At 55.0% G+C, this 27,129-nt stretch overlaps 1 protein-coding gene and 2 non-coding genes across 5 annotated transcripts in view; 1 reads left to right on the top strand and 2 right to left on the bottom strand.

Moving 5' to 3' along the window:
- Kif26a (kinesin family member 26A) overlaps window positions 1-8,625 on the bottom strand; it is a 36,042-nt gene extending 27,417 nt beyond the window's left edge. For 2 of the 3 annotated variants that reach the window (NM_001414931.1, NM_001170348.2), the window contains exons 1-2: window positions 8,403-8,601; window positions 7,848-8,090 (exon numbers count right to left, since the gene is read on the bottom strand). In NM_001414931.1, the coding sequence (NP_001401860.1) occupies window positions 7,848-8,090; window positions 8,403-8,444 (285 nt within the window). In that variant the 5' untranslated portion in view covers window positions 8,445-8,601. Of the gene's footprint in view, window positions 1-7,847; window positions 8,091-8,402 lie in introns of all 3 variants that reach the window. The other variant, XM_006240635.5, reaches the window with a different exon arrangement.
- A 15,180-nt stretch (window positions 8,626-23,805) lies between these two features.
- Window positions 23,806-23,920, top strand: Mir3545 (microRNA 3545). The gene has a single exon (NR_037319.1). It is a non-coding gene; the product is annotated as a microRNA 3545 (primary transcript).
- Mir203 (microRNA 203) lies at window positions 23,810-23,906 on the bottom strand. Its single transcript, NR_031918.1, has one exon. It is a non-coding gene; the product is annotated as a microRNA 203 (primary transcript).
- Window positions 23,921-27,129: the final 3,209 nt, after the last annotated feature.

Here is a 27,129-nt window from a genome sequence, read left to right as displayed (position 1 = left end):
GGAGCAGCTGAGGGGAAGAGGAGATTGAACAGAACCAAGCTTCTCAAAGAATAGTCAGGGCTCCAGGGAGAGACTGCATACACGTGCACGCGCGCACACTGCCCCACACAAACACCCCCCCACAACAACCACCCACACACACACCCGGTTCCAGCAAGGCCCTCACTCAGATGGACAAAGGCCTTGCGGCAGCCACCAAATTCCCCAGCCCTGCCCCCCTCCCACCAGCAAACCCTGTTTGCCTGAACTTCCTCTAGCTGTAAGGAGCACACAGCATGCATCAGGGACGGAGGTGGGGGTCCAGGAGAAACTGTCGGGACCAGGCTTCCTTTCCCAGCCACCCCTGCAGCTCAGTGTCCGGGGAGCCCAAGCCCCCAGGGGTCCTAGCCCAGGTTCAGGATTTTAACTCAGAATCCCCAGCCACTGGGCCTGTTACTTCTGAAACCCATTGCTTCCAGACAGACAGTAATTACTCCATTGCAAAATATTACTTTTAATTTCCGCTTTATGGTCTAATTAAACAGATATTTTACTTGTGCTTGGGAAAGTATTTTTCTTAATTTGATTCAATTTAGCACTGTGCACAACCCACCCATCACGCGGTGGGTTTTAGGGAGCCTCCCGTTTAAAAATGATGAGGTTTTTGGGTTTTTATTTTGTTTCTGGGGTCTGGAAGTTGCTGTAAGTAATCCTTCCATTTTCTCTTAGGAGAAGGAAAGGTATCCTGGCTCCACGGCTGGTCGAGCTTCGCCCAGAGGTCAGGGCAAACACAGACCCTCCCTGGGCCCTGCCAACCATCCATTTCTGCAAATGGGAACTTGGCACCCGTGCAGGGCCGATACGAGGCTTAGGCCTAGAATGCCCACGCTCCTGACACCCTGGTGTCCCCCCCACTGCACCACCACACAAGTACAAGAGAGGGAGCGGGCGAGTGTGAGCAACCTGTGACTACAGTGCCTGCTACCTCAACCTCCCTTCCTTCCCACACAGAGCATTCTGGGCTATGACCCTGTACAGCAACTGTTTCCGGAGTTGACAACAGGTCCAGGAAGGGACTCCCAGTGGCCTGCTGTTAAACATTCCTATGTCTCGTGCAGCCTGGCAGGATGGTCCAGGGCTCAACTTTCCAGCCTGGAAACTGGCAGGCACACCCAGGCTGTCCCAGTACCCCCCGCCCTACCAGGCACCTCACTAGAGGCTCAGACTCTCCAGCTTACTGGCCTATAGCCCAGCCCACACAGCACCGACCGGCACGCCACCCATAGCCCTGTGCCAGGGGAAGCCCAGCTGGACGACTCAGGACAGACTCACTCATTGAGAGCCTCCCCCTCAATAGCCACCCTGTTCTCCACGGGGAACCCCCATAAGATGCTAGAGACGGGGGTGGGTCACAGATAGCCTCGGCTGTGTGACACAGTGGCTAATCAGGACCCTACCTGAAGTGGCATACACCATACTCTGTGACAGAGTCCTGGGCACTCATTCAACCGCACAGGCTATGGTCATTAGACAGAGAACATAGCCCCGTGTGCCTCAGTTTCCCCCCCACTGGACCACCAGGCGGCAAAGCATCCCCTGAGGCTGCAATGCTTCCCCACTGCCAGTGTAGGGTACAGAACCTCCTGAAGCTGGAACACAGTGGGGTTTGCTTAACTCTGGAGACAGCTGAAACTCACCAGGAAAGGGACAGGTGCAGAATCTGAGTCAGGCCCCTGCTATGCAGTCCCAGGCAGAGCCCCAGAGACCACCACATGCAGGTGGCCACAGAGGGGCCGTGGCCACAGAGGGGCCCCGCCCATTACCACCCTCCAACAGGGGCTGTCTGGGTGTCCTGGGCTATATCACAGGGACATTCCTAACCTACACCTTTCAACCAAGGCTTTTTGAGCCATCCAAACCCCAGCCATGGCCCCAGAACCCAAATGCAGCTCCATCCATCACACCCAGCCTGGCTGCCATCTATGACTGCCTCGGTGTGAGCTCCAGACACACCCAGGTCACAGCTCTGAGGCCGAGTCTCTGGTTACACTTGCGCCATCCCGATTGGTCTGATAGTAACCTGCAGATGCTGCCCTCCAGGCCCTCGGCACTCTGTTCAGGAGGTTTCCACCCCCTGCCTCACTACACCAGAAAAAAGACCTGTGGGCCTGCACGCTCAGAGGGCTTCAGGCAGCATGCTAAAGCAAGACTAGGAGTCTGTCTGGGGTGCTCTGGCCTTGCCACACTTCCAGCTACCCACCAGGTCTTGGGGTACCTATAGAAATGAGGAGTCCTAATCCTGTAAGAGATTGCCCACTCATATTGCCAAGCCCAAATCGCCTGCCAGGCAGGACCCATCCCCTCTCTGCCCATCCATCATCTTACAGAAGTGGAACGACAGGCAGGCTAGGCCCCTGGTATCATCGGGAATCCAACAACTTGACAAAGCCCTGAGTCTCCACCTCTACCGAAGGCCACCTTGTCTGACCTCCTTAGGAAGGCCAGAGAAACCGAAGCACGTCCCTCAGGCCACACAGCCTGAGCAGCAGAACTGAAGCTCCGACTCCAGGGTCCCCACCCCATGGCCTCACCCCTTCCAGCCTCCCTTTAAGCCCAGCCCCTTCTGCCTGTGCAGATCAGGTTTCAGGGTCTGGAGATCAGAAAGCTGGAGTCAGATCTCCGGATGCCTCCTCTTGTGGGAGCAGACACAGGGAGAGAGGAGGAGAGGCAGACAAGAACAAGACAGGCCTTATGGCTGCACTAAAAGCAAGAACACTGAGTGACTTTAGGACAGCACGGCAAAGACTTTTTGAGTTCCACACTAACCGAGCCTATGAAACCCAACAGGAAGGAACCCAAGGCTGGGCTGCAGGGAGGCAGAGCTGGGCCAACAGAACAGAGGGGCGCCCACCCAGCAGTCCAGGCCCTGCACATGTCCAGTGTGGCACGCTCCACCCGGAAACTGGAGACAACTCAGGCTGACCCTGCTGCCGGAGTCAGAGGTCAAGCAAACAGTCAGCAGAAGCAGCCATCTGAATCTGGGCAGGGCCAACACCAGGCCTGGCCCTGGGCTACACACATGACTAACAGACCACTAGCTCTAGCACAGGGACCTACAAAACCACGCCCACCCTCAGCGGGATGCTACCACCGGGCAGGAGCAAGACAAGGCTGGGGGCCTCTCACAGGGAGCCAGCTGCCCAATAAACAGCCTTGGGCTCCCTGACCACAGAGGTTCACATCTGAAAGATGCTGTCCGGGGGGATAGATACAGTGTATTCATCTGCAGACTCCTACAGAGAGCCAGGGCAAGGTTTCCAAACCAGGAGCAAGGGTGACTCCTCTTTGGACCTTGTAGAAACAGATGGCGAGACTGAGTCTGTGGGCTCCCCTTGCCCCATTGCTCACTCGGATGGGAAAGGAGAGACTGAACTCAGCAGTGGCAGAGGCTAGACCACCCACCTGGCTGTTAGCAAGAATCCGGGCGGGGTCAGGCCAGTCTTCCCCACCTGCCCTGCACTGCTCAAGTTCCCCGTGATGTGAAAGAAACAGTGAAGCTAAGCCAAGGCCTGCTCACTCACTCAGGGCCTTGAGCACAAAGGCTGTGTGGTAGCTTCCAGGAGTGAAACAATGTAAACTAAAAACAAAATGATTTGACTAACACACAGTCTAACGTGAACACACAGGAACACAGATCACTTCCCTTAAGAGAACAGTGCCACGAGGTTGGTTGTCTGGAGTTAGGAGACCTACTGCGAGCTTCCAGCTTCCCGGCAGTTAAAGCAAGTGAGAACTAGACCTTCAATGAAATTAAGACAAGAACCAGCTCCCCCAATTACCTTCCGGGAAAGGTCCTTCTGGGACACCAGAGGGAGGTTTTGAAAATCCTACTTACTACAAACCATCGCCAGAACCTTCAGTTTGCCTGAGCCACCCAAAGTGCCCCGGAAATTCTACAACCTCCGTCTCCACATTGCCACCTGTCCTGAGAGGGCGGCGAGAGCAGCGACCACTGATTTCTTGCCTAGCTTCATGTATGACAGTCAGCCTTCCTGACAGAAGACATGCATGCATACACGCACTCAGGGGTGTATACACACACACACACACACACACACACACACACACCCCTCAAAAGGACGCTTGTACCAGATACCCCAGGTATGCAAAATAATTATTCCCACACTTCCCCAGCAGAAGCTCAAAGGGCAAAAAAAAAAAAAAAAATCACACTCTTAAGCCTAAGTTCTTCCCCAAGTACCCCTTACCCCCAACCCAATGCTGGAAAACAAGGCCAGCAAAACAGGTAAGAAAGACAGATGCTATTAGAGACCTACTCATTGCCACAAACTGAGAGAAACAGGGAAGACAATACAGGGAACTGCAGACGTTGGAGGGTAAGGCTGAGCTACCAGGCTCCTCCAGGTCCCACCTGGACCCCAGAGTAGCATAAATCTCTGAGCACCTCCAGTCCAGTCCTGAAAAGGACACCTCCCTGCTGAGTCACCTCAACCCCAGCCAGCCAGCCCCAGGGAGCACCAACCCCTCTCACACCTCCCCTAGCTGACACCTGGGCTCAGCTGGGAAACGTGCTGACGCCAGGGCCCCACCCAGCAAGGCCCCAGGCATAAACTGGGCCTGGCTCCAAAGATCAAGGAAGGTGGCAGCCTTAAGGGTGAGGGGTGCTAGCTATCCCAGGAAGCAACTTCCGACTCAGAGAAACCAGCCTCCCTCCGAGATCGCCCAGAGCCGTAACCTGTTGTGGGGGAGAACGGTCTGACCTCCCCACAAAACACGATGCAACCAGAGCTGGGGACCCGTGCAGCCAGACCATGCTTGCCCGGCCTTTCCAGAGAAGGCGACCTGGTGAGAAAGGGCCAAGACACAAATGGTGTCAGGATGAAATGAGTTCATACCAAGGCACTAAGGTTAGACCACAGGGATGGCGGCAAGTCTCCAGGCCCCAACCCTCCAGAGCTGGCTCCTGTGGGTCTGGAGGATCCACGAAACGGGAGCTATAGAGGGACCAGCACCAAAAGATCCAGCCTTTGTCAGCCTCATCCACAGCTCCACACAGGAAGGCAGAGGCCACAGCAAAGAAACAAGGACGTCGGGAGACAGGAGGATGAAACTCCATCCGCATGAGCAGGAGCCCTGCAAGACCTAAATGAGAATCAATCATTTTCCCATTGGGGAATCATCAATTCAGCTTCACTATTGACAACCAAAGAATGTCACGGCCCGGGAGGAGTCACCACCTCTGAGTAACTCTCTGGGCATCATTTGGGATGGCCCCTAAGCGACAGCAAGACATCCTTTGTAGGGGAGAAGCATTACCCTCCTCTGGGACCATCACCTTAAGGGACACACAGACAGAATCCAGTCCAGCAGCCTTCAGGGGTGACCGTGCATGAGGCACGAGAACAAAGTCTAGCCATTCAGCTGTTTAACAAGCATTTACACGTGACTAATCCGCCTACCCTGACAAAGTTACTGCTTGAAGGTGGTACCCTGGACCACAACAGAACCTTGCGGCTGTTTCACTGTAGAAGACTGGACACAGAAAAGATGGGGTTGGAGACTCAGACAGCAGAGTAAATAAAGACCTGGGCTTTGGCTCTTTGGTGGAAGGTACTATGCTGTAAGCCCCAAACAGAAGTCACGGATAGGAATACCTGAAATGGACCACAGCAGGGAGATGACCAGGTGGGCTCCAATTTCGTCATCCAATAGCCACGATGGGACACAAAGACCCAGAATGAGGGTGACCCTCAAGCCCACCTCAGAACCAGAGTTCTGTCCTATGCGCATGCAAGGCAGGCGACAGGTGACTAGTCTAACAGGAGAGCAGCCAAGAACGCTGAGAGACCCTGCCAGGAGGGGAAGTCTCTGCTAGAGAAAGGTAGGCCAAAAGTTAATGGTGACAAGTTCTTCACAAGCACAGCACGCTACCAGGCTGCCTCCTTGGCCCTACTCCTCCTTCTTATGCTGAGATTAGACAACAGTCCCCAAGCCCAGGTTCTAACCACCCAGGGGTTCCGGCTTCAACCTCCAACCAGCAGCCTAGCAGACCCACAGAGGCAGATGTGAGCTTCAGGTAAACTCCCCTACAAGCTGTGGAGTGCTGTCCTCATGGGAGAGTGTTCCTGTCCCTACAACCAGAATTAAAGAGTAGAGCCCTCGAAGGATCCTAGCTCTCCACCCTAAATCCTTAGCATTGCCTTGCCCTTGGAGAATAGAACTACCAGAGCCCACCCACAGAGCATGTGCGTGTGCGTGTGCTTGTGTGTGTGTACACAGTGGTCAATCAAGGGCTATGGTTGCAGCCCCTTGTGGCCCACGCTGACAACATAACAGCGGTATCCACTGAAATCCTAGGGTTCAGGTACAACACGTGTGCCCCAGGGCATTTGATTTCTCTCTGGAGAAAAATGAATAGCAAAGCCTTCCTATCCTGAGCACAGCACCCCACAGGTTAGATAGTATTCCTTGAACAGATCAAAGCCTCTTTGTGTGACCAGACTAAACACACAGTAGATAAGATGTTCAAAGCCGTACAAAGCCTTGGCCAGCACCCTGGTTTGCCCACCAGGCCTGGGTTAGGACAAGCAAGCCTTAACTGGAAGGGTGGAGGAGCAGCTTAAATCAAAAACCACATGCAGAAACTTGGAGAAGGACAGCAGTGTGCACAGGAGAAAGCCACAAATTCCATCGATGGCCCCCAACTCCACCAGTCCACTACTGAGACGGCAGCTTCCTTAACTAGGGCTCCATCCACCATCCAGTCAGCTGGGGCCTGGCAGCATCCCAAGGCAAAGCACAGTCCCAGAGTGAGGAGGCAGCTCGGCTCCTACATCAGTTTGCGTCCTGAAGCACCTCCGGAGCACACCCTAGGGCCCTCTCTGGGATCCTCCAGGCCAGCGAAGGCTGGTTGCCACTGGCAAAGGACGAACAATACCCTCGGTCAGTCACACCCCATACAGGCCCACAGGTCTAGCTGGTCTGAGAGGCTGTTAACATCCCTACCACAGACAAGCCAGGGGACCTGGAGAGGTGCCCAGAACAGACACACCTGCCTGGCATCCACCATATCTGACCAGACCCAGAGGAAGCCGGGTCTCTCATCCTCACCACGGCTGCACTGACAGGAAGGGGATCACAAGCCCTTCCCAAGGACTCCCTTACAGAGGCTGAAGGTCAGAAGCAGCTTCCTGTGGAGACCCCCACACCCCTGCCTTGCACACTTCCAGGGACCATTGTTCCCTGGAACAATGGTCCTGTTCTTTACATGCCTGGCAAAACTGGCCGGAAAGCCCATTAGACTCCTCTCCCACCAGCACTTGCAGTCATGCTGCAGCCTGGGAAACCCAGAGTCTCCATAGTCAATACCCACACGGAAAGCCTAGGCCCAAATGGCAGAGTCAGGGCAGGACACAGGCCCATAACAGACACTGGGTAAGTATGGGACAAGGCCACAGAATGGGGGCCCACTCTCTCGTCTTTTATGCCTTCTCTATACGGGCATGCCAGTGTCCAGATGCCCAAAGTGCCACACCGAGAAAAGCCCTGCCCCGAGCGAAGTCCCCACCCCACCCCTCACGCCCCACCCCGTCTTCCCCTTTTCTACCCCTCCCAAACACAGACTAGCTCCAGCTGTGGGACATCTGTGGCTAGGAAAGAAATGTACCCAACCCCCCTCTGACACGCAGCAGGACTCCTAGGGTGAGGTGCGCCAACACACTCTTGCAGACTAAGGTATAGGGGCCCACATTGAACCAGCCAGGCTCCAAGCCTCAGCCCCAGCCCCAAAGACTTCCAAGTTCCAGCTCTTCCCTGTCTGAGGTATGGCCTGAAGTGGGATCACTTACCCGTAGAGGAGTCCCGGGCCCGCTGACCAACTTCCACGCCTGTCGTTTGAGCTCCACGAGCTTCGTGTGGCAGTGGCGGCACCACCCGCCCCCACCGGTCGAGTGGCCCTGCTCTGCGCTGGCTCCCGCGCCCTCCGGAGCAGGGCGGCTGCTGCATAGGTCTTGGTCGAGCCCGGCGGGCAGCCTCTTGCGCGGAGATACCTCAAGCGGCGGGGACTCTCGAGCCGATCGGCACTCAGCCACCTGCGGGGGTTGGAGATGGGACAGTAAGCCCAAGGCTTCGCGCGGCGCCACTGCTGGACTCCACGCGGCCGACTCCAGAACCCGTCGCTCATGCCCCTAAAGCCACGCTCGCGCAAAAGTTAGGGCGCTGGATGCAACGCCAGGGGTCCCTGACGAAGAAGCCCCAATCCGACGCTCCGGGCCCTGTCCCGATCCGCTCCAAGCCCCACCCCTAGAGGGCGCCGTACACCCCGTTAGCATCCTCGTTGTCCTGGGCTCTGAACCCGGTGCCCGCGGATCCCGGCCGCCCGCCCCGAGCAGGGCCTTGCGTACCGCGGGCTGCACCGCACACAAGGAGGCGCCGCGGCCAACCATGGCACGGACGCAGGAAGGGATACGTTGGCTCTCGGGGCGCAGTGGCTACGTGATCCGGCCCAGGGGCACCCCCATGGCCAGGCCTGCTGCTCTGAAGTTGGCAGTGCAGGCGAGTGGCGGAGAGCACGCTGTGGACGCGGCCGGCTTGCTCCGGGACAGGCTGGGCGGGGGCGGGGGCGGGCCAAGGCTTGTAGAGGGAGGGAAGGGGGCGGGACGCCAGAGCGCCGCCCCCACCCTGAGCAGAGCCAAGTGGGCGGGGGTCCTGCTCCTCCTTGCGGCCCCGCCTACTGCTAGAACCCCCAACCTGTTAGTTGAGTGCGGATGCGGGAGGGGCGGTGGTGGCTGCAGAGACCCAAGTTACGCGCGCGCATGCGCCTCTCTCCTTCCTGAGCAAGGATGGAGTGCGCCTCCTGGGAGGCACCCAACACTCTCATCACTTTGCGAGCGGGAAAACTGAAGCTTTTGCCCAAGGTCGCACAGCGAGGAAGCTGGAGTGGAGAATTGGGGCAATGAAAGGGGCTGGAGCCCGGCCAACAGCTTCCCCAGAGCACCCAGTGCACTTCGAGTGTTGTCTGGCCACGCTCTGGCTCCAACAGTCTCTCATGGGTGAGGATCTGCGTTTCAAGAAGTGCAGTGAGCGGCTACAAGCTGTCTGGAAATGTCCTTGCAGCCGCGCCTGTGCCTGAAAGTGGATTGCTGGCCGAGCCGCCTGGGAAGTGGGGGAAGCGAGGCGGCTGGCCCTGGGGGTGTGCTGGACCTGTTGTCTGCCGGCCTGGCAGATGGGGAGTTAGCTCCGGAATTAATTGCCTGTTTGTCTCTGACCAAGAGGTCTCCCCTCTTCCCCAGCGACCAGTTGCTCTCGCCCAAGTCAGACCCCAAATGTCACCACCATCTGAAGTCGCAGGGGACTCCGGCCCAAGCTTTGGATCAGCCCAAAACCCCAGATTGGAGCTAAGGGGGCTCTGCGGCGAGGCTCCCCGTGACACAAGCGCCACCTGCCGGCTGTCGTGCGCACAGGGTTTGAGGGTGCAGAGACAGGACGCCACGCGTTCTGAGCGCTGAGCTTTTCCGCTGGAGGCTGAGACTTGGGACAGCTGAGCCAGGAAAGACCCTGGCCGGGCATCCTCAGAGCAGTCAGACCTTCGCACGGTATAGGGTCTGTCAAATGACCTCTCCTTTCTGTTCAACTCTCCTTTCCCCACCCCGACCCTGCTTACTTAGCCCTCCACTCCTATGCACTATTGGTCAAGAGTGGGATGAAGATCCCGTTTTCCAGGTCATCTATGACTTAAAAGAGTCTGTAAACACGACAGGAAGTAATCAATAAAGTGAGAACGAGCTCCCCACTTTCTGCAACCCCCAAGCCTTCAGGCCCTTCTCAGACTTGTGAAGGAAGACAGGCAGGCGTCAGCCCACCCTGGGATCTGGGTAGCCTCAGGCACCACCCTCCTCAGTCCGCCTCTGTAAACACTACAAACAGCGTCACCCCGCCTCTCTATGGCACTGAAACAAACACCCATGGCCTGGGAGGCTCACGCATTGTTATTGGCACACACACACACACACACACACACATTACACATTACACACACACACACTCAAACACACACTCACTCCTCACACGGACACCAAGAAGCATCACCCGAAACCCAGACCCTGCGCTCATGATGGACCACACCCGCAACTTCACTTCCCCGCACCACCGCGGCTCTTCGGGAAGCATACTCTACATTCGAGTTCCCAAAGGACACAAAAACACAGCCTCGCAAGACCCCGGGGTGTACCAAGCATCTGGAATGATCTCAGAAACTCAGATCACCTCCCCCTAGCCTTTTCCTTGCCCATCCATGCAAGGTGAGAAGCGGGATCTCTGCGCTACGCTCTCCTTGGAAGATCGCTGCTCAAGGCTCGGGTTCCAGTGCAGCCTGGACTAGAAAGAGAGAATCAAGCAGCACCAGCCCGGGAAAGTGCAGTCTCCGAGCGCGTGCAGACTCCACCCGGGACCTGCCGCGTTTTCGCGGTGCTGAGCAGCAAAGTCGCGGGACGGCGTCACCACTGCCAGCCCGGCCCCGCGAGCTCTCACCTTGCCTCGCCGCCGCAGTAGGTGACTGGTGAAACCCAGGATGATGTCCGAATCCAGGCAAAGCGACCCCATCTCCAGCAGGCTTGGAACCTTTCGGGGCGCGCCGCGGGGCGGCTCGGGGGACCCCGGCAACGCCATGGAGGAGTGGACCGTGGACAGCGGCCCCGAGCGTCTCCCGCCGCCGCCGCCGTAACCACCCCTCCCGCGCGCTCCCTGGCCGCGCGCCCGCCGTCGCCGAGCCCGGCACGGCGCCCGCCGCCCACCAGGCCCCCAGTCCTCGGCGGCCGGCGCCCCCCAGCCCTGCGCTTGCTCCGCGCCGCGCGCCCGCGCCGACAGCCCCGCCCGCCCGCCCGCGCCGACAGCGCCCCCTCAGCCCGGGCGGCGAGCGGGACACGTGGACCCGAGTTGGGGAGAGGTGTGTAGAAGAGAATGGGGGACCAAGACCTCGCCAGGTCTACACCTATCTGACTTCCGCACCCAAGGACACCAGGACTTTTTGCGGTGGGCTCTGGCATCTGGAAGGGACACCACAACCAAGTTGGGCTCCTGGAAACCTCTGCAGATAAGGGACATCTTTCCAGCTTCACTCTATCCTGTTCTAGGCATTTTGGGGCACGGTCTCCAAAGGGGACAAAAAAAGGCAAGACAGCCAAGCAGGCAGACTCAGGGAGGTAAATGACCCTGTGCTCCCAATAACGCACACGCTCCGAGGCCCTTCCGTCTGGGGCAGTGCTTAGGAACGCTTGCTGCCCAAGCCAGCTTGGACACAAACTCTGACGCTTTAAAGTCTCGCAGGGTAGGGTGTGTGAGAGAGATCACAACGTCTGGGCGGAGGGTCAGTCCAGGAGAGAAAGGTTGCCTAAATGATCTAACCCTGCCCCCCAGGTCTTTAGAGGTAGAGGGTTTCAGAAACAAGAGCACAGGAAACTGGAACAGGACCTGGAGAGACAGCAGGTACAGGGGAGAAGACATCTTTAGAGGCCAGGCTAGGCTGCTGAATGCCCCCACCCCCGTACCCTCCAGACTCCACTACAGAGAACCTTGGAATCTCTTCATCCCGGCTCTGGGGTCCTTGGCTTGACTCCTCCCCCACCCCACCCCCACCCCTGTGACAGGTAGAGATAAGTGTCACAGCCTGCCATGCCAGGGGCCCTGTGGTTCTGCTTCCAACATGCTAGTCTAAATGCCTTGCTTGGGAAAGCCTGCAAAGACAGCAGCCCATGTCTGTGCAGCTTCTAAACTGGAAAGGAACGAGAGGGGCAATGGACCCTTCTACTCCAATAACCATCCACAGTCTGGGACAGGGACAGGACAAGCAACTAAAGGGAATGAATGGAGCACCACCACCCCTACCCCCAAGCTCCGTTCAGGGAGCCCAGGCTCCAATAGGATACCAGGCTTCCTCTCAGGGAAACCGCTCCTGTCTCCATCACACCACACACACCCCCACCCAGTCCCTCCCGAGCCCCTGAACCTTAGGAGGAGGCCATCCACCACCTCTGTGGATTGATTAAAGTCATTGTAAGGATTTTTTAACATTTAATTTACCAGGTCGAGGCCTGGGCAGAGCTGTCCCCAGGGAAATCTAGGCCAAGGAAACTAAACAGAAAAACCTCCTGCAATTGAATGGTGCCTCCACAGGATTAATTGCCCGAGCCCAACTTCCAATCAGGCTACACACAAGATATTTCAGGAAGGCTGCAGTGGTCATGTTCCCACCATGAGCATCATACAGGGCTCTGGACCTCATAACCTGCTGGTGGTGCCTCCTTCCCTGAAAGGCACATTGACGTAACATAGTCCAGAACCTCCACTCCCACCCTTCAGACCTTTAAGAGAAAAGATACCTACTAGCAGCTAGCAAATGTCGTTAGGCAGGAGTCTAGACCAGGTCCCAGAATGGGCACCAGAAAAATGCAGTCCAGGCAGGACATGCAACATGGCCAATCCTAGAAGCTCATCTCCAAGAACAGTGGACGAACCTCTGGTAGGAACAGAGAGGCTCTGTGGAATGATGACTTAGGTGCTGTACAGGGACAGCACAGCATTAAACAGTGTGGCCTCTGCTCTGCTCCTGGAGGAGGCTGGGGAGTGGCCTTTAACGTCATTGTGTGTGGGTTTGGGGGTTTGTTTAGTTTGTCTTTGAGGTTTTGGGGGTTCATTATGTAGCACTGGCTGACCTGAAGCTTACCACATAAACCAGGCTGGCCTTGAAATCAACAGACATCTGCCTGCCTCTGCTTCCCAAGGGCCGAGGTTAAACATAGGCACCTCCATGCCCAGATAGCTGTGGATTGTTTTGACCACTAGTTTGAGTAGTTAATAAAATACTGGAGGGCTGGAGAGATGGCTCAGTGGTTAAGAGCACTGACTGCTCTTCCAGAGGTCCTGAGTTCAAATCCCAGCAACCACATGGTGGCTCACAACCACCTGTAATGGGATCTGATGCCCTTTTCTGGTGTGTCTGGAGACAGATACAGTGTACTTATATACAATAAATAAATAAATCTTTAAAAAAATAAAAATAAAATACTGGAAAGATCAGGTGATCCAGACTGACAGGATCCCAGAACCTCGTTCAGCATCAACAGCCTCAGCCTTCTGAGAGTGACAGGACAAGGGAAGTCTGCCCCTTGTTCCCAGGGCGCTTTCAACCCTCATTTCTGCAGACCTGGTAGCTCACTGGGACAGTGTGTGTCTGTAGACATGTGCCACCTACATAACAATCTTCACTCCTTTTTTCTTGATCACGATGCTAGAAAAGGGGCCTTACGATTCCCGTTTCACAGACAAGGAAGCTGGACTCAGAGATGAAGTCTTTCACTGGGTGGATGGGGTCTGGACGGTCAGCAATGGGTCTCACTGCCTCCTGACCCTTTTGTCCCCAAGACTTGGTCTCAGGAGAGCAGCAGTGTGGTAAAGGACCAACCTCTAACCTGAGAGTGTCCTGCAAAGGGGGTAGGTACAGGAACAGGAGTGGGGGATAGCTCTGCAGTGGTCAGGGTCCTTGGGAGGACACTGGGCTAAGGACCTGTCAGAAGGACAACTGTTGTTAGACCCCTGCTGTGATATGCAGGCCCCTGCTGGTCACTGGACCCACCCCTCCCTCTCCACTCAATTTTCCCCCTCTTTCTGCCAGGGGCTCAGATCCAGCACTTGGGACGGCAGCAGACACATGGCTTCAGCACCCTGGCCAGCGCCCACCTCTGTGAACGAAGGGACAAGGAGGGAAGCAGCCTCTGTCTGCCTTTAGAATTTGCTAGTATCTCACCCCAACTCATCTAAGGCTTGGATGTCTCACCCCATCCAGAGCCCTGTCCCTAATGCCTCTTTCTCCCTAAGGCTACACGACCACGGACCGGTGCCTCACACCTGTGTGTCCTAGCTACGGTCACCCCTTCCATCCCTGCCTCCGACACCCTGTTGGAGGTCATGCATTCATCGCACACCTTTCTGCCTGTGCTAACACAGAGGGAGAGCACAGAGGTGTCAGACGGGTCATGCACACACTCTTCTCTGCTTCCCATGATCCCCACAGCCTGGCACCCCTCTCTGACAATGACTGACTCAGATCCAGCCTCATGGGCCTCCTCGCTGCTGCCAGAGGAGTCTCTGCTCTGCTGCTGAGAGGTTGGGAGCTCTTCCCACAAACAGCCCTGGCTCTTTTTTTCTCCAGGTTGTCCTGGAATGATGCCTTGGCTAAATTTAGGCCTTCCTTGCCTAAAATTCCCAACCATGACAGCCCCTCCCTGCCCCTCCCATGCTTCCGTTTCTTTCCTTATCATTTACCACAAACTAAACTTTTCTCTTTTTGAACTTTTCTCTCAAAATGGCAGCAAGTCTTGCAATCTTTCCCAAGGCCTCCAGTAGAGAAGAAGTCCTTTCGTTTCCTGACAAAATTAAGAAATATCTGGATTCCTGGGTGCTGGCTTTGTGCTAGCCCACCCCAGGCATGGCTGCAGGGCTAGACCTGGGGAAGAAATGCACGTGGTGCTAGATGCCTTACCCTCCCAGTCAGTCCCCTACACAGCTATGAGGGAAAGCCTAGACCCTCCAGCCTCACCTGAGGAGACTGCTGGCCCTGGTAGAGATTCCGAGATTTTCCCTGGAACTCCATCCAAAATTGCACTCCCCAGCCAGCCTGCAGGACCCTGAACCCTCCCACAGCTCAACTCCCCCTTCATCTTCATCTCAGCTCCTCCCACACTGCAAGCCCAGGCCACCCAACACCTCATTGCTGTGCTCAAGGCCAGCAGATGGCGCCCCTTGGCCATAGTCCTTAAGGCAAGAACCAAAGTGGTCACTTGATCTCTCCTGTAGCTAGAGACACTGAGGACCTCAAGGAAGAAGACTGTTCTGTGTAGCTGACATGGTGAGACGCTTCAAGGCATGGATCCCAAGGTTCCTGCCTCCAGCCCTGATACCTTCCTGTGACCCTACACACACCTACCAGGGCCTGGCACCCCTGACCTCTGACTTCCTTCCTGAGTCCCTCTCTACTCTAAATCTGGGCTTAGCATCCATCTTTGAATGGGCAAGTGTAGTGGTCAGAGTTCTCCTGGGCTCTTCAGGAAACCTTTAGGAAACCCTAGCACAGACATGTCACCCAAAGATCTCACCACTGCACCTACTGTTCCCTACAGAGGGGCGAAGGCAGCCTTGGAACTGTGGCTTCCAGTATGGGCGTGTGGTGTTCCAGAGGGTGGTGGCAGCCTGAACTGATGGCCACGCGAGTGAAAGTGTGCTGAGGGGGTCCAGGCAGCGCTGATGACCACAGCAAGGATAATCATAACCCTGGGGGCTGTGAGTCCCTGTGGCTCCGGCCAGTTAGTCCTGGGTGAAGCCATGATGTCGAACTCCATTAATGAAAGCACAGACACAGTTCACAGAGCAAGCACAATGCATCTGGGTAATAAATACGCAGTAGCAGAGGAGAGAGGGGGAGGGGGAGAGGGAGGGGAGGGGAGGGGGATCAAACGTGGGGCTAGGGAGGTGGCTCTGCGGTTTAGAGCAGTTATTGCTCTTGCAGGGGACCTGGGTTCAAGTCCCTGCATCACACAATGGTTCACGACTGTAACTCTAGTGCCAGGGCATCTGGAGCCCTCCTCTGACCTGTGTGAATCTGTATGCAGTACGCAAACAGACATGCGGGCAAGAAGTAAATTCATTTTAACTAAAAAAAGAAAAAATAAGACCCAAGAAATTTCACAAAAGGTAAAGGAAGAATAATTGAAGAAGAAGAAAGAACAGAGGCTGGAGAGATGTTAAAGGGTACTGGCTGCTCTTCCAGAGGACCAGGGTTCAGGTCCCAGGACCCACAGTTGGCTCACACCTGCCTGTAGTTCCAGCTCTGGGAGATCCAATGCCCTCTTCTGGCCTCTGTGAACATCACACATATGTGGCACTGACACACACATAAAAGTTAAAAAGGAAGAGGACCTGACACATTAGAACAGGAAGGAAACAGTTGATGAGCAAGAAAATGCCTCTGTGTGTGTATGTGTGTCTATGTGCATGTGTGTGTCTGTGTGTATGTGTGTGTCTACGTGTGTCTGTGTTTGTATGTCTGTATGTATGTATATGTGTCTGTGTGTGTCTGTGTGTGTGTATGTGTGTATGTGTGTGTCTGTGTGTGTCTGTGTGTGTATGTATGTATGTGTGTCTGTGTGTGTATGTGTGTGTCTGTGTGTGTATATGTGTGTATGTATATATGTGTGTATGTGTGTGTCTGTGTGTGTCTGTGTGTGTATGTGTGTATGTGTGTGTCTGTGTGTGTCTGTGTGTGTCTGTGTGTGTGTGTGTGTCTGTGTGTGTATGTATGTGTGTCTGTGTGTGTCTGTGTGTGTATGTGTGTGTATGTATATATGTGTGTATGTGTGTGTCTGTGTGTGTCTGTGTGTGTGTGTGCACACATACATGAGTGAAGAAATGTTCAGCAAGGCTTCCTCAGCACTAGCACACCAAGCGAGGAGGTCAGCATCTTGGTAAAGTTTACAACAGTGTTAGGAAGAACTGAAGGTCCTATCCAGCTTGTGGGGGCGGGGAAGGAGCTCAGACATCACAATTTGCAGCACCTGCTGCAGGTGGGAGGAGACAGCCGCTTTCCAAAGCTGAGGGAAGCAGACTGCACACCCAGTCAAACCACCAGTGGTGGCGTGTGGAGTGGATAAAGGCGAGGTCAGAGGGCGTCCCTTCCTTGAATTTCTTAGAAGATGAGCTCCTGTTTAACACACTCCCAGGTGCACACTGACAAATGACCTGGACCAAGGAAAAGTGGGCATGGAACTGAGGAGATGCAGACAGAGCCCAAGAAAGAGGCAAAGGGGGCTTCAGCTTGAAGCTTGGTGGGGAACTGGTATTTCAGGGTTCAAAAGTCCCTAAGGGTCCAGACTGAAGCAAGAATTCAGAGGAACCCTGAGAGGGTGGCAGGGGAGAAGGATGGAGGTTGTGGGCCCATTTAGAAGAGACTTCAGGGGGTTGGGGGTTTAGCTCAGTGGTAGAGCGCTTGCCTAGGAAGCACAAGGCCCTGGGTTCGGTCCCCAGCTCCGAAAAAAAAAAGAACCAAAAAAAGAAGAGACTTCAGGTCCAAGACTCAACTGTGACTCATCTTTTCGCAGATCACAGAGTTAACATAGTTCTGTGCGCACAGGATGCAAGTGGGCTGGGGATGGAAACGTCAGAAACAGCAAATCCCAGTGTGCAACACTGGGAAAGAAAGTGCACAGGGAGGCAGAGTGGTGTGCAGCAGAGAGGGACACAAAGTGATGGGGTCGCCCAGGCCACGCAGGGCCATATAGAGCAGAGGAAGAGAAGTTTCTGTTTTCCTTAAGTCTCGAAACAGTTTACTCACATGAGTGTGTGTGTGTGTGTGAGTATTTGTGTGAACAATGCATATGTGAATACCATGATGCATGTGTAGAGGTGGCATGTGTGTATGTGTATGTGTGTGCCTGTGCATGCATGTGAACAGTACATGTGTGAGTGCCATGGTACATGTGTAGAGGTGACAGGTGTGTATGTGCATGCATGTGCCTGTGCATGCGTGTAAACAATGCATGTGTGAATTGCCTTGGTGCATGTGTTGAACAACTTTCATGTTGCTGCTTTCCTTCCACTCTGTTTGAGACAGGGTCTTTCTCTATTTCTGCCACTGCACTGCATACTCCAAGCTAGCTGGCCCATGGGGTTCCAGGTTTCTCCTGTGTCTGCCTCCCATCCACTGTAGGAACACTAGAATGCAGATGTGCACCGCTATATCTGGCTTTTCACATGGGATCTAAATTCAAGTTGTTATAACCACTGAGCCCTCGCCTCAGACCCCACCTTATTTTTTTTAAAAGATTTATTCATTTATTATATATAAGTACACTGTAGCTGTCTTCGGACACACCAGAAGAGGGCATCGGATCTCTTTACAGATGGTTGTGAGCCACCATGTGGTTGCTGGGAATTGAACTCCGGACCTCTGGAAGAGCAGTTGGGTGCTCTTAACCGCTGAGCCATCTCTCCAGCCCCACCCCACCTTATTTTTAAAAGGTTTAGGTTTATGTTGGTTATATGTATGCCTATGTGCCTATATGTGGATATGTGCACATGAGTGCAAGCCAGAAGTAGCCAGAAGCAATGTCAGAGGCTTAAAGCTGAAGTAATAGGTAGTTGTGAGTTGCTGGATATGGGTGCATGGAACCAAACCTCGTTCCCCTGTCAGAGCGGTACATGCTCTTAACCGCTGACTCATCTTCCCAGCCCAGTCCCACCTTATGCTTTTGAGACGGGGTCTCTCATTGAACTTGGCATTCAGCCATTGGCTGAACTAGCCACTGAGTTCCGAAGATCGTCCTGTCTGTCTCCCAGCAGACACCGTGGTTATACATACGGGCCATCACATCCAACTCTTTACGTAGGTGCTGAGAATCTGGATTCAGGTGTCGGTGCCTAAGCAGCACATACTTTACTCTCCGAACCATCCCCCAGCTTCCGAGCCCCGTCGATTTCACTTTTAAAATCATATCCTTGTTTAAGTCCTTTTTTGAAAAAGTATGTGTTCAATTTCAACAGGCCGATCAAAACTAGCGTGTATTTCTGGGACATCTCAGCAGAATTACAAAGAAAGGAATACAGGGCGTCACCACATGTGGTTTAAGACCACGGGAAAATCCTCACATATGTACATTAGAGAGGTAAAGACCAAATTAGGTTGACTCTGCCAATTGCAGTGCCAGTGCGACACGGAACCGATGTATCCCTGACCAATGCACTGGGGTATCTGCCCAAGGCACTGTGCCTTCACAGGGGGATTTGGGCAGGAGCTGTCCAAGAGGCTCCTCAGGACTGTGCCAGCTCTACCTACACCAGTTCTACCCGCATTGGCTCAGCCTTTTGGGCACCACTGGGCAGCCACTGCCAAAGGCTGTTTTCTTGTGTGTTAAACTTGTGTTTTCTCAACGTTTAGGGAAACGTGTGAGTATCAGATAAACTCCTGAATCCTGGTTGTGGAGAAGAGAAGGGAGTATGACTTGCCCCCAAGTCAGCTGCCGTACCTGAGCCTTAGGAAGACACAACACAGCACAGGAGCCCGGTGGAGAGCAGCTCCAAGTGACAGCCCACTTGGTACATTTGCAACCTGGGCATGCCCCTAAGGAGGACGAAATACCCTCAGGGGAGAACGGCCCAAAGGTAGAAATAGGCATTTGAGTTCTCGGGGTGCCAAGGAGGACTTTCACTCTGGGCAAAGTAGAATAGCAGGAACACAGTTTAGCCTTTAAAGAAAAACTTCAAAACTGACAGAGTATGTGGCATTGGTTAAGGAGCACACCAAGATTGTGACCCCCAAAAGGATTGGGAGCCAAGGAGATAGGTCCATGTCGTACCTACCCCAACTTCTTGCCTAAAGAGCTATGGGTATCAACTCCGGAAGGGAAAGCCCTAGAGGGGTCACATCATCTGTGCATAGAGGCAACATGGTGTCAGAGAACAGCACAGAACTCAAGTTCCTGGTTCACCGGGTTGAACCAAGCTGGCCACACACACTTGCGAGTATAGGTTTGCAGAGAGCAGGACCACGGTTAGCTACCAGGGCCCAGCACAGTCTCTTGGAGGGACTCCAGGAAAACTGTTCACATGGAGCAGACTCCAATACCCACGTCATTCACAACGGATATGCTTTGCAGAAGCCAAACTGTGGGACCCGAGTGCCACCACTGGGAAATGGAGACGCAGAGGATGGTATGGGCTGGCTGAGGGTACAGCTCTGGGATGGCATGAGCAACCACAGCAAAGGGAGGAGGGGACAAAAGAATAAAAGAAGTGGCACCTCACAGCGGGATACTATAGTAAGGCAGATGGTGTGGAGCTCCCCTGTATTCCCAGGACTCAGGAGGCGGATTGAGGATGATCTCTGTTCGGGGTGAGCCTGGGCTACACAGTGAAACAATGTTTCAAAATGAAACAAAGCCAAAAACAGTGCTGGTGAGATTGCTCAATGGGTAAGAATGTTTGCTGCCAAGACTAAGGACATGGATTCAATCCCCAAACCCTACATGAACCAGAACACCAATTCCTGCAGGCTGTCCTCTGACCTCCACAGACCCACCCATCCCCCATGTCTATACACACACACACACACATAGACAAACAAGTACATGTAATGTAATGTAATTAAATGTAATATTTTTAAAATATTAGCTACCACAGTCAAGATCATGAGCAAATTTTTCTCAAACCCCTAAAGATAAAATCGGTCCTTCTAGTCCCCTCCTTTCTGCTCCAACACCCCTGAAATTTGTGTTGGGTTTTAAGCTGCCAATTCTGGCTGGAGAGATGCCTCAGCAGTTAAGGACACTGACTTCTCTTCTCGAGGTCCTGGGTTCAATTCCCAGCATCTACATGGCCACTAACAAGTGTCTGTAAATCCAGTTCCAAGATGGAAAGGGACCCAAGGATGTCTCTCACCCCCCTCTGGCCTCTGTGGGTCCTGTATACAGCATACAGACTACAAGCAAGCAAAAGGCATACACGCAAAATAAAAAGAAATGAATGTCAAAAACATTTTAACTTAAATTTCTAAATTTTGTAAATTACAGGAATATTTAGTTTTTCGATTTTTTGTTTTACTAATGTGCAATGCCCTATATATCCTATGTATGTATATGTATATATACATTTTCAAAGACAAAATATGTCTTTGAAAAGTAAGTATGTAGCCCTTGCTTGTCTGGAGCTCCGTGAATAAAACAGGCTGCCCCTGACCAGCTGTAACCTCTCACTTTGCCTCCTGAGTGCCTGGTTTATCTTGTATGAAAATTTCATACCTGTGTTCTCTCTCCCTTCATCAGTCTGGCTAAAGGCGCGTTCCTTTATTATTTCTTATTTCTGTGATGTTTAGCATTTACATGAGTGGACGCCTTCAGAGTATCCTGTGCGGGCACTAACGAAGACCAGGCCTCCCTCAGGCTACCTACTTGGCTTGGAGGCTGAATGGCCGGCTGTGTCATGGACTCCACTAGGACAGGAGGCTCAGGGCATCTCCAAAACTCAGCAGCACAGGGGCCTGCCCCCTCTTGCAATCATATCTCCCTGCTGAGGCCTGTTGCTTGATACTGTTCTCAGCCTGGGGCGTTCACCCAGAACCGGCCATCCTGGTTCAGGAGCGCGGGCCTCTGCTCTTCACTAGGCCTCTAGGTGAGTCAGCTACCCAAGCCTGAGAACCCAGCTTGCTCACTAGCTTAGCAGCTTTAATGGAGACCAGAATAACATCAACTTTATAAACACAGGTGTGCTTCTCCCGTGGGAAAGCCAGGCCGTAGGAGAGTGGTCTGAGCGGCTAGGGTGCTGTGCGTTATGAGCTGGTCCTGGACAGGAAGAACAACCTTCCCAGTTGATCGGGACAGAGAGGTTCCCAAATCATAGGGCTTTCAGTGCTAAACCAGGAGATCCAGGCAAACTTGTAAGAGTCGGTCATTCCAGGGAGGCGGTGTTGGCCGCAGCACGCAGCCCATACTGCCTAGATCCATCCAGGACAAAGCAGTAGACAAGGACACTGCGGCTACCTCTGTTCACATCCCCTGCCGGCTGGAAGGAGCCTCACATTCACACTCCAGTCCAGGGTCAGGCTAAGAAAGCCGATCTGAGAGCGGCCTGCTAACACTGAGATGAGACCCGTCCCCAGGGGCAATGGATCCTGGGAACTCTTGAGAGGCTCTGAGTGCAAGGGCTGGGGCGCCAGGAGTGTGCATATTGGTCCCTGCAGATTAGGAGCAGCTTTCTCTCCTAGGAGCTGCAGCACAGGGTTACCCACAGCCTTCCGTGGATCTTCTGAAGTCCTGGCTACCAGGTACCTCTCCAGTGTGCCCACCAAAGGTCTCTCCACCATAGAGCAATGCTTGTCCACTAAGCTACAGCTGTGCTGGCCGTGCTTGCTCCTTCAACGGCCTTTTCAGCCACCCCAGGTTCCCTCTTTGGGAGAAGATGTGGAAACTTCAGGGCACGAGGGCACTGACAAGGTCTCCTGCTCGGAGGGAGAGCTGGGGTTGGACACACCTACACCCACACCTAGCCCTGCCCAATCCAAGGCCAGGCGTGGGCTCAAGAGGAAATGTATCTAGAACAGGGAGTAGGAGAGGGGATGAGACACTTTTCTTTCCAGCCCCTCAACTCAGAAGCAGGTCCCCAAGACTAGTCTCCAGCCTGGATAGGCAAAAGCCAACTGGGATCTCAATAAAATGGGTAGGAAACAGACTGCAGGGGCTGGATTTTCAGCCCCTGAGACCCAAGCCTACTCCCTACTCTGGCTCTGGCAAGTGCGGCTCAAACTCCAGAGAGGGCGCAGCAGTTTCACTCAGGACAATCAGAAGCAGTCATAGAGGAGGCCTCCTCCCAAGCCAGGAAAGACCTGGCAGAAAGTGGAGACAGGGCCTGGGGCTGGAGAAGTCCGTTCCCAACACATGGCTTCTCTTTTTTCTCTGCCGGTGTTAGAAGGGGAAGGGTGATTAGGATGCCTGGAAGAGGCCTCACAAACAGGCCTCAAGGAAAAGCCTCAAGGACACAGGCATGCTTTGAAATGTGTTTATTTTTTTTTATCAACCCACAATATACATATTTAAATCAAGTTACAGGATTCGGAACTACAGACCAGGGACATCCAACTTGTCAAGCCCTGACTGAGTAGCAGCTCCCACAGCAAGGACGAGGTATAAAATGAAACTCTCACCGAGAGCAGGCAGCACAGCATTGGGGATGCCCTCTGGTTCCTAGGGGTTCCTGCTCTCTAGCAGCCCGAGGTGTCCACAGTGGCACTTCCTGGCCAACACTCGGGATGTTGATCCAAAGTAGATGATACCGGGTGTGGGGACATACCAGCGGACACCATTCCCTCCCAACTCAGGCTGTCTCCTGTACTTGCCTGGTGTGTGCTCACACCTTCTGCAAAGGAAGGCACCTCTCCGATGTGCAGTTGGGACACAGGCACTCATCCAGGAGGAAATTCTCTTACCAGGTTCAAATCCAGCCTAGGCTCCCCAGTAGCTCCTATATTTGGGCCAAGGAAGCTGAGGCAGGAGGAGCCCCTCTTTCCCCGTGTTGCTAGGTTATCAGTTGTCCAGTCAGTCCATTCCTTTCCGCACAGCCCCATCTGACAGGCCCTGACCACTTGGAGGTGGAAAACGTCAAGTCAAGCACACTATGCTCAGAGCCACTTAAGGTTTCACCCAGACCTCTCCCATGCACCCATCCAACCTCAGAGCCTGAGGCCCCAAAAGATCATCCTGGCCCAGATTCGGCATCAGGACTGGGCCTGTCCCCACCACTCTGCGCAGTTCTTCACCAGCCCACGCGTGATCCTGGAAGTCGTCCATTCATACAGCACACACTCACAGGATCCCTACCCCAGCCTGGAAAAGGGGAAGCTCCTGCAGTAGACTTCTCAGCTCAGCAACAAGACTACTGAGGGCTCAGTAGCCTTAGCCCCAGTCGCTGCTCCCGCCCTGGAGCAAAGAACACCCCTTGACCCAGAGGCCTGCCGCGCGTTCCTGCCAAAGATTCAGTGGTTTTGGACTAGGGAGGATCGAGCAGGAGAGAAGCAAGGTGACGCTAGCGCCTCTTGCCAGCGCACGTGTCAGCAGTGTGGGCGAAAGAGCAGGCTGCCGCAGGTCCCGAGCCAGCGTGCGTCTCGGATCGTCGCTCTGCACTCCAGCCAGGCAGCGAGAACGCACGGGTCTCAGCGATCCGGGTGCCTTCCTCCCCTTTCAAGCCGACCTTGGCCGTCGGGGCCGCCCCGTCGTTGCTGTCGCCGCTGCCGTGCGCGCCGGGTCTAGTGGTCCTAAACATTTCACAATTGCGCTACAGAACTGTTGAACTGTTAAGAACCACTGGACCAGGCGCGCCTGCACACAGAAGCTCTGCCCAGCCCGGAACCCCCGGGCCACGGCTCAGCGTCCTCCTGCGACCCGGCCCGCGTGGCCCGGCTGCACTCCGTGCGGCGGCGGCCGGCGTGCCTGCGCCTTTTATGTGGCACGGCCGCGCCGCTCGGCGCCGGAACGCGCCAGCCGCGCTGGCCGGACCGGTTTTTCCAGGCCCGCGGGTCGCGCGGCGGGTCGGCCCGAGGCCCCAGGAGCTGCTCCGCGTGCCCGCGCGGGGGTGGCCCTGAGTCACCGGCCGCACCCGGCGCCCAGCTCGACGCATCTGGCCGGGGTCGGCGCGGGGGCCGCACCCGCTGAAAGCCGGAGCGTCGGCTTTGCAAAGCTCGCCAAAGGGGCCACGCCGACGGGGCACGCACCGAGCCCCACTGGCGGCGCGGAGGCGGGATCGGACACGCCCGCACCGCGGACTCGCTTCAAAGAGAACTCCGTGGGAGGGGAAGGAGGGAACAAAGAGAAAGTGAAACTGGGTGGGGGGGCTGCCGCGAGTTTCTGCTTCCCAGACCTGGGCCTCTAGGGCGGTCGGAGGGGGCGGGGCGAGCCCAGTCCGGGCCCCCTGTGCCAGCTACCAGGGACCTTGCCCCAAGTCCAAAGGGCCTCGTGTGCTCCGCACCTGCAGGCGCCCTGCCCTATAAGTCACTGAGCCCATAAAGGTTCTTTTCCAGTGCAGACTGCTGTAAGGACAGTGTTAAAGGACACGGAGAGCGACTGGAGTCACTCTCTGAATCCTTCCCGCAAAACTTGAGCCCCTGAGGACCAGCAGAAGGCTGTCATAATTCTCTCAAATCCAGGCCAGTCTACCCAAGGAATACCAGAATCTGCAGTGCCGGGAGCCACAGACTGAGTAGAGGCAGGAGGAAGCCACTGTGCTGTGAGGAAGCCTACAGACTTTCCCCTGATGGCGCTGTCAAGTTTAACGTTTGCACTTAGCTTGTAGGGTGAAAAGTGAAGGCTTTTGCATGTCCTTTTGCAGTTGGAGCTGCGGCCTCAGAGAGAAGCAGTGCTTTCTCAGAGGTTTCACAGCCCTCGGCGGAGGCGTGTGAGTCTGACAGAACGTGGAGTCAGGGGCTGGCATGGAGGACTAGGGCATGTCCACAAAAAGGCATGGCAGAGTCTTAGTCACCAAGCACACACTACTTAGGCTGGAAGTCATCTCCTATCTCAGTGGGAAACGGAAAAAAACGAACAAACAACAAACACATCCCATCGCACCCTGTCTAGCCTGACTGGACTCCCATCCCGCAGAAAACTGGGCACTACGCCTCAGAGGGGACTTTTGGTAGGCAGGTGATAACTATGGGCCCCTATGGCTCTCTTGAAACAGGAAATACTACAACCAGAATGGTAACCTTGAGGAGATGGGTGGGGGTGGCCTGGAGGGCTCAACTGGGGAGTCTGATTATAGAATAGAAAATGCTGGGAAAACAGAGGGCGTGACGAAAGGGAGATGTTCCCTAGAGATAGCCCTGGCGCTCAGAGGAGCTGAAGCCTCCCCAGAGGGGAATTACCAGTGTGCAAAACAGCAATGGGCCTTGCCTGCTGGGGGCAGGGCTCGGCCCTCCTCCCACTGTGAGGAGGGCCATAGGGTTCCCCAGCTTATCCCAAGAGTCTGATCTGAGGGCTGCCTGCATCACCTCAGCTCTGCAGGTGCCAACAAGGGACCCCCATGTTCCTGCAGTGACCGGTAAATGGAAGGATGGTCCCATGCCCTTCTTGGGAGCCTGAAAGGAACATGAGTGTCCCAAGTGTGGCCTCATGGGTCGTGCCATCTGTCTAAGCAACTTCACTGTGACCCTCAGAGGAACTTAACTAATGCGGCACCCACCTCCCTTCCAAGCCTTCTGGACAGTGCCTGTGAGGCCAGGCCAGCATCTGTCTGGTCCCTTGAGAACCAGCCTGGCTGCCAAGTCGTGTAGGAGTCCCTCTCACCTGCCCAACTGCTGACGCCCCCTGACCCTTGTTACTCATACCTGCAGAAACCTGTATGGCAATCTGAGGAAAAGCCTCAGTCGGGCTTCACACAACTGGCAGGCGGGGAGTGGGGGGTGTTTCAGCAGGATGGGGAAGGGAGCCACCTAGGCTTGCACAATCTACTGAGTGTGGTGTATCCCAAGCAATGGCCCTGCCAGTCCCTCGGGAGGAGGGTGAGGACTTGCCATATGCAGACATCAGGTTGAGCTCCCCTGCTACACTCTGCTCCAGCATCTATGTCTGACTGTCTCACCACAGCGCCCCCGACCCCGGAAGTCTCAGCCCACAGGTGAAATCAGGACTCCGGACGCTCATGCCCTGTGGGACCTCTCCACCCACTCATCAGAGATTCACCGAGGTGTGGGGCAAAGGCTTCTGGGCCCTGCTGTGCCCGGGCGGTGTTACCGGGTTGTGCAAGGTGTGAGCACACCTGTCTGGGTGAGGAGCTGGGAGGCTGCCAGCGCAGCGTCTGCTGTGGCCTGGGAACCAGGCTGAGGAGCCTAAGGTGTGGGTAGGGGAACCTCAGCCTGACTCACCCACATGGCAAGGGCCAGCTCTTGGGGTCACCCAGGCCCACCATCCTTAGGGTGTAAATTCTCATAGGGGCCTGCCTGGGTGCTTTCAAGCCCTGTCTAGGGGCCCAGAGGAACACCCTCAGGCAGGCACAAGGTAGAGGGTGGCTCCTTGCTCCTAGCAAGAAAGGGCAAAGGCTGTATAGGACAGAGTAGGCAGCAGTGTCTCTCACCGGGGAGGGTCACGTCCCTGTTAGGTGTTTGGACTGAGGGCTGAGCCTGCTTCCTAAGGTCCAGCTTTGCCTTAACCAACACCTGCCCACCCATGTCAGGATGCCCACTTGGTCACCCTGGTGGGATCCTTGCCTTAACTGCAAGCAGCCCGGGGCCGCAGAGGACGGCAGGTTAAGAGGCAGAAGATAAACCCCTCCCCCATGCCTGGGGGCCATCTGCCAGTACACCGGGGTTTCCTGCCACTCCTCCTTAGCCCCTGGCTGCCTCGAAAAGGTGACTGAGCCCCAGAAGAGAAGAATCAGGATGAGTAGATGGGCCCCCTCCCCCGAAGCTGCCAGAGGGGATGGGGTGGGGCAGGGCAGGGCAGCTTGCTCAGGCCCTCCCCATATCACCCTATCCTGCCATGCCTGGCCAGCCCTGGGATGATTGCTTAAGCAGACTACTGTCTGCTGTGGAGACAGCTCTCTGCCCCA

Source organism: Rattus norvegicus, chromosome 6, assembly GCF_036323735.1.
Source record: "Rattus norvegicus strain BN/NHsdMcwi chromosome 6, GRCr8, whole genome shotgun sequence".
In the NCBI taxonomy this organism is placed as follows: Eukaryota; Metazoa; Chordata; class Mammalia; order Rodentia; family Muridae; genus Rattus; species Rattus norvegicus.
This window is presented reverse-complemented; position numbering and strand designations above follow the sequence as displayed.